The sequence below is a fragment of the Salvia splendens genome, chromosome 13, assembly GCF_004379255.2.
Source record: "Salvia splendens isolate huo1 chromosome 13, SspV2, whole genome shotgun sequence".
NCBI classification, from domain to species: Eukaryota; Viridiplantae; Streptophyta; class Magnoliopsida; order Lamiales; family Lamiaceae; genus Salvia; species Salvia splendens.
The window spans coordinates 27,376,227-27,389,517 of record NC_056044.1 but is presented as its reverse complement, the minus strand read 5'-3'; the positions used below and the strand labels follow the sequence as shown (position 1 = coordinate 27,389,517).

General features: G+C 38.2%; 1 protein-coding gene across 1 annotated transcript; it reads left to right on the top strand.

Moving 5' to 3' along the window:
• The first annotated feature begins 5,947 nt into the window (after positions 1 to 5,947).
• Positions 5,948 to 10,037, top strand: LOC121761971 (calmodulin-binding protein 60 A-like). The gene is made up of 9 exons (XM_042157689.1): positions 5,948 to 6,160; positions 6,750 to 6,855; positions 7,107 to 7,159; positions 7,273 to 7,745; positions 8,496 to 8,659; positions 8,829 to 9,029; positions 9,124 to 9,271; positions 9,372 to 9,427; positions 9,523 to 10,037. Exons 1-9 carry the CDS (start codon positions 6,093 to 6,095, stop codon positions 9,904 to 9,906), a joined length of 1,653 nt encoding a protein of 550 aa, XP_042013623.1. The 5' UTR covers positions 5,948 to 6,092; the 3' UTR covers positions 9,907 to 10,037.
• Positions 10,038 to 13,291: the final 3,254 nt, after the last annotated feature.

The following is a 13,291-nucleotide window of genomic DNA, read 5'->3' as shown; positions in this document are numbered from 1 at the left end:
TGAGCATGACACAGACCCTCGGTTACGGCAGATTCGAGAAATGGCGAAGTCGGCACTTCGTGCGATGAACCATGCTGATGCGATGAGGTATCCATCTTCTCAACGGCAAAATGTGGTCGTGCCGCCACGCCCACCAACTTCTCTTCGTCATGGACTGCCGGGTGTCCGGACGGGTGGGCACGGGATTACACGACAGCATCGGTTGGCGCAGCAGCCGCAACCGCAACCTGAGTATGCGGTACCAGAGCCCTTGAGTCCGGAGTACGATCCCCCAGGATGGTCTCAGTTGAGTGGTGCAAGAATTGAGCCCTCGCAATGGGGAGCACGCGCGTCATGTGATTCATTCTTTGGAGGTGTGTCTGATTGGGATGCATCTCAACAAGGACGTGATACGTACTTTCAGAATTATCAATTTATGGATCGTGTGGGGGAAGAAGAGGGTCAGGAAGAAGAGGGTCCGGAGGAAGAGGTTCCGGAAGAAGAGGGCGGGGAAGAAGAGGGCGGGGAGGAACATGACGAAGTAATATTCCGACCACCGACTGCGGGATCCTCACGATCATCAAGTACGATTGGGCGGGCTATGCAGAATGTATTCAGGGGCTTCTCAACAAGGAAGAACAAAGGGAAGGCTCCGACAAAGTTCACGCCTCCATCTAGATAGATTTCGGTCATATGTCGGTATTTGTGTCTATTGAAACAGTATTATGATTTTTTATGTGATGAAAAAATAGGATAAAGCTCCATGTTTTCTATGGTGGAATGAACAGTATTATGATTTTGATAACCACAAATATAAACGAATACTAACATATGACCGAGCGAAGTATTATGATTTTGATATAAAATTCGGTTACAAATATAAACAAATACCAAATTTAAACCGTATTTTGAATTTGATAAAAAAATTTTAAACCTAAAATCGCCCGACCGGGCGTTTTAGGAACTTAAAATCGCCCGACCGGGCGAAGTTTCTGGACCCAACAGTGCTGAACGACATTGCTTCGATGACGCATAACAATTATGCGTCGTTATTTGGTGACGCATAACAATTATGCGTCGTTATTTGGTGACGCATAATGCTTATGCGTCACCAATGAACGACGCATAACTGTTATGCGTCACCAAATGAATCTCGTTTCACCCTTTTAAGTCCAGAAACATTTCGTTTCACATTTTTGAACATTTTTTGAAACACATAATGTTACAAAATTTTTAGTCCAGGCATAATAAAACACATCATAACTGTCGACAACATCTCACAAATGTTGATACATACATAACATCTCAAATACACCACGCAAATGCAAATGGCTACCATGACTTTACTGAACGGCACCGGCTGAGCAATTTCTTCGGTCATGCCCCTCTATCCCGCAATTTCTGCAACGGCGGGGAGCTCTCGGTGCATCTTCCTCCTGGACATCCATTTGATTAAGTATCCTCCTTCTTCTAACTCGGCCACGCGTTCTAGGAATCAACTGCTGAGGGGTGATGCACAATTTCCATGAAGGTGCAACCCAATACTCTTCATGTCTTGGTGCATCAAATGAAACTTCACTATAGTACTGTGATCTCCATGTACCTAGGTAGTACTTCTCATCTATGAGGTCAATCATAACATGACCTCTGTCTCTAGCAACCGCACAAGCATGTGAACAAGGAATTCTCCACATCTGCCACTTACCACAACTGCAACTCGATTCAAATACCTGACTATTTGAACATTGTTGCCCTTTGACACTCCTTGTACGATTCTTCCTCGAGTTCGGACATGGTACTTCCCTATATCTCGGTCAATGACAGTGATGTAATGTTTTCGCCCCTTTGAGTCATTCTTAGCAAGTCTGTCCCTCGCCCATGGGGTTAATTCACCTTCGGTGTGTTCTATTGTTGTCTTCTTCTCCGCCCACCATTTTACCGTCCTCCAAAATGTCAAATCAACCAACGCTCTAATCGGCAACTCTCTCACACCCCTCAAGACGTTATTGTAGCACTCCGACATGTTTGTGGTGGCCACCCCCCACCTAAGTCCACCATCGTAGCACAGTGACCAACATTCTTTTGTAATCCTATTCAGCATTCGAACCGCACCACTGTTGACATCATATAGTGCTCGACGTCTTCTGGCAAATTTACGTTCCTGAGAACTGACCCCCAACTTCCATATAATGGCCTTCACATTGGGGCCCTTGTGCTTCTTCAACACATTTGCCCTCACATGAAGCAAACAAAATTTGTGGTATATCTGCGGGGCCCTAGTCATGATTTCAGACTCCATTGCATTCAATAGTCCTTTATGCCTATCTGATATAATGCACACCTCCCTCTCGTATTTCACTACATGAGTTCTGACATGGTCCAAAAACCACGACCAACTGTCATTGGTTTCTTCATCCACCACAGCATATGCAATAGGCAAGCATGTCTTGTTAGCATCAAAACCACAAGCAACAAGCAACTTACCTTTAAATCTTCCTCGGAGGTAAGTCCCGTCCACTGTTAACACCGGTGCGGCCTTCTGGAAAGCATGTATTGCAGGCCCAAATGCCCAGAAAACATAGTTGAACACCATTGTACGCCTCTGACTCAATAGATCGTTATGCTTCCACTCAACAATTGTGCCCATATTCTGTGACTGGAGTTCAAACATGTAGCTTGGCAACTGCCTAAACGATTCCTCCCATCCACCGTATACAAACTCTATAGCCTTTCTCTTTGCATACCACGCCTTCTTATAACTGATTAACACACCAAATCTGTCTTGAATATCAGCTATTATTGAGAAGACCTTGAAATCGGCACATTGTCGCACATGATGTCGAATCAACAGAGCTATCATTGGGGCTGAAAAGTTAGCATGATCTCTATTAGCACGATGGCCTATACAGGTATGTCGATTCTTCCACTTCCTAACTTCCCACATATCGTCATGCGACCTTTGTGTAACTGAAACCTCCCACTTACATTCCCTCGCTTTTTCAGCGTCGGTGGTGCTGATGAGGCCTGCCCCTGTTACTGTCGTTCCTGCTGGAAATTTGCATACAGCATGCCACCTTCTTAATTTGCTCTCGACAACCTTAAACTGTTTTTCATTCCACAAACTCCACATAGTTATAGCAGTCTTCACGTGTAGCTTGGAATCAAATTTTGTTCCCAACACAATCCGATGCGGCTCATTCTCATTCCAATACAAAAGGCTGTGTTCATTACCACCCACATCATCCGATACTCCAGAAGGATGACTTGGTAATTCACGAAAGAATCTAAACCCAGTAGGATTGTATTCCGGAAGTGGTTGTTCACCTTGCATAACAGGTTTACATGGTACTATCTCATCATCAGAACTAGCACCGACATCATCAGCACCATCACCATCACTGAGATCGGGGTCTGGCTCTGTCTCGGATAGTGGCCTTGGCTCATCAAGATCATCTGCATCATCTACCTCATCATTCAATCCAACACCAACATCAGCAACATCTACAACATCTACAACATCTCTCTGCTCATTCATTTGGTCCACCCTCGCAGATGATCCAATACCACAGTCAAAACTCATTTGTTCAAACCTCGCAGATGCTCCAATACCATAATCAACAACTGGTGGGATTTCTTCACTCCTCACAGGTGAATACTCAACAAATAATTCAATACACCCACTTGAATTTTGAGCATTGTTGAACATAAACATTACACTATCATCATTGCGAATCACAGAACATGTATAACTCATACCGGAACCATAAACTATACATTGTCTCCATAATAATTCAATTGTGTGTTGGTTCATATCTATTCCCATCGCATCACAGATCATTGCTACCAACTCATAATAGGAAACACCTGAATTTAATATGATGGAGCTCCTCGCACGAGGTGGGTCATAACCAATACCCATATGTGGTAGTTGAACTATTCTACCACCCCAATACAAACTCACAAATACTTGCATGATTTCTGCATCAAAAACATATAAACTAACGACAATTATGGACATTTTCCTACAAGCCCTAATTTGTATAAATTGGGTAAAACTAACAAATGAAAGCACAATAAACATGAATAATGATGAATGTAACTAAATTGATGAACAAATTACCGGATCTTATGGAGAAATCGCCGGAAATCGCCGAGAGAGGAAATGAAAGTGTGTGAAGGTGCGTTCTGTGATCTGCGTCTGCCTGGAAGGAGTTAAAAGCCGCCTTAACGACGCATAACCAATGTGCGTCGTTAATTAAAGACGCACAACCCTTATGCGTCGTTAAGCGACGCATAATCATTGTGCGTCATTAAATAACGACGCATAAGGGTTGTGCGTTTCATTAAGAACGACGCACAACCATTGTGCGTCACTCCCTCAATTAGAATGAATCTATTCTCCTTCATTAAATTGGAATTCCATTACTTTCTTAGCACAAAAGAAGAAAGACCTCTATGTTCAGGACTAGTTTTGGCCTTTACTCTTTAAACAATACCAACACGATAGACATTAGTATGTCAACACAAATTTAGTTGACATGCTTATATTTGGTATTGACTTATAAAAATAGATGTTAATACAAAGACATAAATATATCAACTAAATTTGTGTTAACAAACTAAGATCACTCACAATAGGGGACCGATCGGCCTCCACTCTGGGAAAGGGGCCAACACAATAGTACGATTTCGTGCATTTTAAATTTGATTCTCGTTGTATTTTTTTCAATTTTGTAATACAACGAAGATTTGTGTATATGATATTTTCGTATTTCAATTTAATTTATTTAATAGCATATTAAATAGAGAATTACAAAAAAATAAAAAAATAGTGTTGATGTGAAAATGAAGATAGGGTGTGATATAGGTGTAGTGTTGCAGGAAGATGGGGCAATGAGAGAAAATGCTGACGTGTCAGGAGGAAAATAGGGATAAGGCATGGGATAGGTCTCACCCATTTTGAGTGCCCTAATGTTATCGTGTTGATATTTTTAAAATATTGTATCGATGAGTTAACAAGTTAACAATTTAAGAAAAAGTTAGCAATTGATCACACCTCTACGTAGTACTCCCTTCGTTCGCCATTAAGAGTCATATTCCTTGGCGGCAAGAGTTTTAAGAAATGTTAAGAAAAGTGTGTAGAAAAAAGTTAGTGGAATAAATGTCCCATTTGTATTTATTAGTTTTAAATAAAATGTGAGTGAGATGAGTTAGTTGAAGGTGAGACCCTAATACTCCATGCGTCCCACAAGAACATGCACGCTTTCCTTTTTAATAAGTCCCACAAGAATATGCACTTTACAATTTTAGAAATTCTTTTCTCTCTATTGAGGTGTGACCCATTCTCCGCTAACAATACTTTAATTACTTTTTCTCTCTACTTCTCTCTTACTTTACCAATTTTGCATTAAAACTCGTGTCGAACCCAAAGTGCATATTCTTTGGGGACGAAGGGAGTACTATTAATGTAAAAGTGAACCGGACGGGACTCCTATTTGCGGACGGACTAAAATGAAAAAACGAGACTCCTATTTATGGATGGAGGGAGTAGTATTTAAATATGTAAAGCAGCTGCCAAATCTTGGTTATCGAACAATGGCATATTATTAGTGCATTTAAGTTGTTTGGCCGAAATTAAGGACACTGACAAGATGAAGTTGTTTTTCATTTAACCATGTTAACCAAGTTAAATACTACGAGTACAAATTATAGAACATTTATTTAATATAATACTCTCTCCGTCTCCAAAGAATATGCCGTTTGAGTTTGTCACGAATTTTAGTCCAAAATTGAAAAATTAAGAGAAGGATGGAGTGAAAAATAATTAAAGTTTTATTAGTAGATAATGAGCTTTTCGGGACAACGGACTAAATAAAAAGATAAATTTAGTTCCCGAATTCATGCGTACAAATTCTACATATGCTGCCACAGTCGCAATGTGGCTGAATTCTACATACGCTGCCACAGTCGCAATGTGGCTGAAAAAGGAACGCGCTCTTTTGGGTTGGCCCCACTTATAAACTAATTACTATATAAATGCTAAGCCTGGATAGAAGCATCTATCGTAAAGACATTCTTCTCTAATTTTGTGGAACTGTAGTTGCTGGAGAGAGATGGAGGCTGATAAAAACGGCGGCTCATCAGAGCACCCAAATTGTTCATATGTTCTAACTGTAACAAGGTAGGTCGATTTTGAGCAATTATCTCTTTGATTACGGCATCTCTCTACTGATTCATTCTGCTTACCTCATTTTTCCCCATTTGTAGATGGGGTTGTGCTTTTTGCTTAATATGTATATCCGTTGACTTACCTTTTGGTTAACTCATTTTCTTGCAATCATAGCTTCTTGATCTTGATTTGGAGTTGTCATTGCATGATTTGGCATGCTAGAGAAGATATGGATTCTGCTTATTTAAAGACAATTGCTGTTATGATCACTTTTAGAATAAGTTTTCTTTTACTTTTTCGTTTCGCTTTTTGATTGTATAGACTTTATTCCAACTTTTGAGGGATTATGAAATGTTCATACTTTTGAGAAACTAAAAGAGCCACAGGTGGATTCAGATGCTGCCAAATTTTTGTCTTTAAAGTTATTCAGCATGGAAGTTTATTCTTTTAGTGTGTGTTTCTTTTATTATTTATTGAATCATTCAATTAGCCTTGTAAGTTGATTCATTTGATTTGGTAATTACCACAGTTGGGAATCTTTCATTAATTCTCCTTATTTACCTTGACATGGCTCTAAGTTTCCTTACTCTCTTTATGGTAGGATACTGGAAGAAGAGAGCAAACATATGGTGTTAAAAACGTGTAGCCAAGTATCGAAGATGGCTAGGCGAGGAGTGCCAGTTACTGACGATCTAATTCGTAAAATGGTGAGTGGCATGCACATCTTCTTTTCCATGTTTGTTGAACATATGGTGTTAAAGAATTGATTGTTGTTAAAGGTGAATTTTTATGGATTGATGCATTGTTAAGTGACTTTATCAGCATCTTAATTTGTTATATACTCCTATTATGTTATAAAACACTATACCACTTGAAGAAAGCCAGCCTAACCACTTGAGAAATTTATTATGGTTAATTTTCCAATCATAATATTTTTGTTCAATGTTCTTTGATTTAGGTAATTGAGGGTTTTCAACCTGATGCAGAGAGGCTTTGGTGCGAAGGGACTCGGTGAGAATTTATGTCATTGGTTACTTGTTTTTTTCTCTTATTTTTCGATCAACAAAAAATCCCACACTTGTGGTTGATAACGAATTCTGGTATTGTTTCAAATGTGCTGATAGGAAAGAGTTTCCAGAGGAAAGGAGCTTACAGCTGAAGTTCTTAGTTAATAAAGTAGCCGATACTGTGACAGGGAAGGAGCTTAAAGGGTTAAAAGGTGAGTGCCTGAAGTTGGCTCTGCTTGATTCGAACGGGCATACTGTGACTCATGGCCCTGGATCTTCTGCAAAGGTGGAGATACTACTTCTTGAGGACAATGGTGGTGGTGATGAAAGTAACATGACTCATGAAAAATTTGAGACGAGCATTATTCAAACAGGAGATAAGAAGAAGCCTCACATTTCTCCTAAAAGTGGCGATATATTTCTCAAGAACGGTGTTGCAGATTTGAAAGGTATCAAGTTGGGACACGACAAAGATTGGATCAAGGTGTGTAGCTGCAGGCTGGGAGCGAGGATTGGGCAGAATCTTGAAGGAACCACGGTGCATGAAGCATGGACCGCGCCCTTTGAGATCAGAGATAAGCGCCACAAACGTATGCTCTTCTCACTCGGTGTTAGTTGTTTTGTTTTGCTGCTCTTTGCCAAGTAACTCTTTATATCTACCAAACGGCTGCTTCTGTTGCAGAAAAGTATGAAAATTAGTGTCATAGAAGTTTGAGTTCTTAGGGCATCGTCCGCCCGATGAATCGGGCGGGCTATCGTCCGCCACTGCAGCTATGCGGACGATGCCCGATGCATCGTCCACGTCCTATAGATCGTCCGCGGACGATAGCGTTGGAACTCGCATCGTCCGCCCCACTGTGGGCGAGGCGGACGATACCGCGGACGATGCAATGCGTTTTTCTTTTTTTTCGAATTTTTATCTATTTAAACCTCATTTCTCATTCTATTTTCTATACCAAATTTTCTCTCTCATCTCTCACTTTCCCCACACACCAATATTTCTCTCCCAATCTTTCACACTAAAAAAATGAGCCCCGGCGACGACTGGAGTACCTCGGAGGGCGTTACTCGGGCCTTGTTCGATTGTGTTCATGAGGCTGTGGCGGAATCCTTAGCCGAAATGGAGCATGAGCAGGCGGCGGAGCAGATCCCGAGGCCGATTCGACGTCGGACATTTGTCCGCCACGAACACGCCGTAGCTCACGAACAGACTATTTTGCCCTTAGTCACATCTCCTTCTGTCATGGTCTACAGATACCACAGTGGTTTTACTGTGTTGAGATAGATACATTATGTAAATAACAAGGCCATTAAATTTTAATTTCTGGTTCCTTTTGCAGAGTATGAGAAAGATCCCTATCCATATCTTACTTCTGAAGTTTGGAGATTGACGGGAATTGGCAGGAGTGGAAAGCGCCGTGATAGACTGAGAGAGAAATACATCGAGACAGTGCAAGATTTTCTGTTTTGGTACCATGTCAATCCTGAGGAGCTCCAAAACACAGTAATAGCCCTCGTTAACTATTTATACTCGTTTGATTTATTAAGTGCGAAACCAGATTTTGTTTGCATACTAGGATTCATGCTGTGTTTTGTTGCTAGTTCTATCGATTTAGGTTTAGTAATCGTGGTTTATTAGTAGCTTTTAAAGCCAACTTGCAACATGCATACAGATATTAAATGTCGGTGATGGCAGATGGAAGACAATAGTGAGTCATGCTCAGGCCTGCAAAATTGATCGTGAAAAGATGTTTTGTCACAAATCATCGAGTGAACCTCAAAGATGTGTTATTTATGATTGTGTGGGAAAACTCAAGGGGGAAATGATAGAGTCCCAGTTTGTTGGGATTGATAATATGTGTGCTGATAAAAAGGTGATGACCTATCTTGTCTTGTGAATAGATTAGTTTATGCAATTGTGGTGTCTCCTACTCCTACTTGTACTAATGAATTACTGACCCCTAATAGGATGATGCACTCAAGTTACTGAGATCTGTATTACAAAGAGCCTCTGCATTATATGATGATGAAAATGAGTTTACATGCCCAACTGGATCAAAAGAAAGAGGAGAGGTGTCCAAACCTGATGCTCAACTCACCCCTCTTCATAATTCAGGTCCGATCTGCATTATATTTTATGAAAAATGTGAGTCTACCTTGTTATTTGATAAAGATGAGACGTTTCTGACTAAATAATTGTTCTACTTGATCTTCAGATATTCTAGGAGACATGCTAAGACTACCTCCGGATCAGACAAGCGCGCAAGAAGAGGCATACATACATACACTTGTTCTACTTTATAGCATTTGCTAGCATATCTATTATAACTATCTTACTAAATCTAGAGTCATCACTTTGAATGACAGGCTGATGCCGATAAACTGTTAGCATCTGCTTGCCAGAATTGGGGGCAGGTAAAGGCCTTTGATGATCAGAATTCTCTTCAGCAGCACCTAGCTGGTTTGATTCCATATATTGGCGGATCGAGCAGTAGTATACATTTGGACACTTCATGTCACAGTTTCGACCCGATGATGAGCTTTCTTGGAGAAGCTTTCTTTGCAGGCGCTGATGAGTTCATGCGCGATACCTTTGGTTACGAGCATGGCCTAATGAACGGGTGGAATGCAGCATCTGAGGTGGTTGATGGTGAGAGAAAGGGATGGAAAATATTGCTCATTGTTTTGAAATTTAGGAAGAGGGTGGTTTTAGATGTTAGTCCAATCAGAAAGAAATCGAGAGTTGGTTAACGATAATGTTATCATGGAAGGGAAGGGTAGCATTTAGAGTGCTGGATTGTTGAACTTGAACTTGAACTTGTTTGATCAACTGTATGATTTGATTCATAATTTTTAAATTGTGGATTTATATTCTCTAATCACAAGAGGGCCCACCAAAGAAATGGATGCTCCATTATTGTGTTTTTTCGAAGAAAGCGAAAAAGGACAATTCCGTTATGGTAGTTGGTGACACTTTTTATAACTAAATACTAGGAGTATTACGAAAAGATAAGTAGTACAGTCAAATTTATGTAAAACCTAATTCATTTCTTATTATTTTATGTCCTGAAATACTGTATCAAAAAATTTAATTAATTGAACCATATGTTAACGACCTTAGACTATTTTTTTCTACGACTTTTAACGTAAAGGACTATATTTATATGAAATAAATTTGGATTGGGTGGCCTCCTTTTGCAGAAACAGTCAAACTTTTCTGCGCTATGAGTATCAAATTAAAAATTATACTACTAGTGTTTCTATAATTAACGTACATTTCTTAACTCATATCACAATCAAAAACTGGGGTCGTAAGGTGTAATACTAGTGCCTATTTTTAAATTTTATTGTAAACTAGTACACTATCTTACTATGAGAGGTGGAACGTGGTTATAATTTGTAAATTATTTCACTTTTAAGTGATTTTACCAGCCATTGTAAATTCCAATCATGCTTTAACCTAGTATATTGATTTATCTACTAGTAACAATTGAAAGCATGATCGTGCCTGACCTATATGGCTTCGTGCACTTTTCATAATCAATATGCTATTTAAATATTAAATATGTAAAGGTAGCTACCAAATCAAATTTATCAAACTATTAGTGCCATTTAATTGGTTTGAACTAAGTTAATGAGTCAATGACATTCACAAGATGAAGTAGGTGTTCATTTAAGCCATGTTAGACTTATTGGTTAAGTTAAAGAGTAGGGTGATGCTAAACAACCATAATGTGGACAACCACACAGGGGTATAAAAGTAAATTTAAGTGTTAATTAAATAATAAAATATCAATTATAGTTAGTGGACAATTTCAAAAGACTTTATTACCCTCGGCCTCATTTTCGTTCCATTTTGATTCTGCATCATCACTCATCCTTTTCATTTTCAAATTTGAATTCAAATTAAATGCATTAATTACTACTACTACTACATTTTATAGTTCCCAAAAAAAATAAAAAATCAATAACCAAGTTTTCAATATATATTGTAGCAGCCATCTTTAATATAATATTGTAGCAACAACCGATATGACAAAATCTTTACATACAATACTCATCCTGAAATATTCATATATAACAACCGTATTACCATTTGGAAAATTGTCATATACTAGAGAATTTCCATAAAGATTAGCCGATTTTTTTGGGAAAAATATTCATATATAAAATTTCCATAACTCATTCCAGCACAAAAATATGATATTAGATGCCGATTATTTTGGAATAAAATATTCATATACTCCTACTAATAATTTCCATAACTCATTCTAGCACAAAAATATGATATTAGATACCTATTGTTTTGGAGAAAATGTTCATATACTAATAACTATTTACATAGTAACTCATTCCATTCCAAAAATATGAAATAACAGATGTGGGTTTATTTGGTGAAAATATTCATATTCTAATTACAATTTCCATAACTCATTGACTCATTCCATAACATTCCTTCTACTAGCTGTTGGAGAAAATATTCATATGTTAACCGATTTTATTCTTGCTTATGATCACATCTATCTATTCAAATATAAATTGGTATATCATATGCCTATTGTTCATTTGACAATTAATCAAACTTATAAGCGTGCATCACTTGAAACTTTGTGAAAAGATCTCTTAAATTTTAGATGTCAAATGTTTGTCGGTAATTTAAAGTTACATGATTAACTTCAATTAAAGTTTCAACTAGTTGTTAGGGTTAACTCAACACCTGCCAAGATTTTAAACTATTATCTTTGATTTATTGGAGTTGAGGAATGATATGTAAATCAAACATATATAGGCTTAAAAATGAAGATACATAATGAAGATAACCGATTACATAACAAAGAACAAATAGTACTACTAATTAAGACGATGATATTGAAACCATATTGCATAGAAAGAAATAAGTCCGGCAGGGAACAAAACAAACAAAATACTTAGAACATAGTAAAGCAAATTAAACATCGCTCGAGCTATCTGGGATTAGCACCACAGGGATGGGGCTGGAAGTTCCTTCTTGATCCTTGTATGTAGTATCCAGCTTCATTTCCATGAGTATATCATACAACTTTACCAAAGGGGGGTTGTGCAATAGGAAGCCTTCAATTGGTACGTCGTTACCAGCCGATGACAGCCGGCGGAATAACTCGTTCACTTCATTTTTCAATTTTGTTTCGGCTTCTTTGAAGTTCCTGCACATAGCTTCCAAATTTGTGGAGGGCGATGATTCATGAAGGCTCAACTTCGTCTTCTTTGTTGGAGTTGCGTAGGTTGTACCAGGCTCTCTTTTAAGAGTGATGTTTCTGTTTGGGGTATTGGGTTTGGGGCTTTTAGTAGGAGTACTCTTCTTGAATGGAGTATGTTTGGAGCTTTTATGATCAACCATTGTTAAAGATGAATAATGAAGAATGTTTGGAGGGAAGAGAATACGACTCACCATTTTATAGTGAAAATATGGACGTTTGAAATCTGAGTTTGAAACCCTAAACCCTAACTGAGTTTGCTTTGAAATCTTCAAGAATTTAATATTGTTGGCAACAACACAACTTTCAATATAATTTTTCATCTTTATACTTCATGCGTTCATATGGATGTGTGTTTTTACCATTACTGATGTTTGTCTCAGAAGACGATCCCTACTTTTTATGTAATTAAAATCAAAATATATATATGCGATGTTTGTCTTAGAAGACGATCCATCCCTACGTTCATTATTAGTGTGAATGAATAGGTTGGGTGAGAATAAATTACTGATTTGCACATTCGAAAAATCATTTAATCAAATACTATCGTGATTAGAATTTCTCTTATGAATCAAAAGAGGTTGGATGAGAATATCAATGATTGAATTTCAGATTATTAGATAACAAGCATATTAAAAAAATTTATCTAGTCTAACAATAATGTTTATTAAGATTTATTGAATAAATCAAAAGGTTGGATGATATAAATCACTAATTGATATATTTGTTATGTAACATGAGATCTCAATCAAGACTGATGTCATCAGTATTACTCTTACGAACCAAAGAGTTTGATGAGTATACAGCAACCAGGCAACGTACCTCGTGAATGAAAAGGTTGGGTGAATAAATTACTGATTGATCTATCAAGTTTGTAATGTTAGATCTTGCGCACATTCGAT

Bases quoted from the DNA above. Each gene is read 5' to 3' on its own strand.
- LOC121761971 (XM_042157689.1), top strand. From the start codon at position 6,093: ATGGAGGCTGATAAAAACGGCGGCTCATCAGAGCACCCAAATTGTTCA. The intron at 6,161-6,749 runs GTAGGTCGATTT...TCTTTATGGTAG, and splicing joins TATGTTCTAACTGTAACAAG to GATACTGGAAGAAGAGAGCA. The intron at 7,160-7,272 runs GTGAGAATTTAT...ATGTGCTGATAG, and splicing joins CTTTGGTGCGAAGGGACTCG to GAAAGAGTTTCCAGAGGAAA.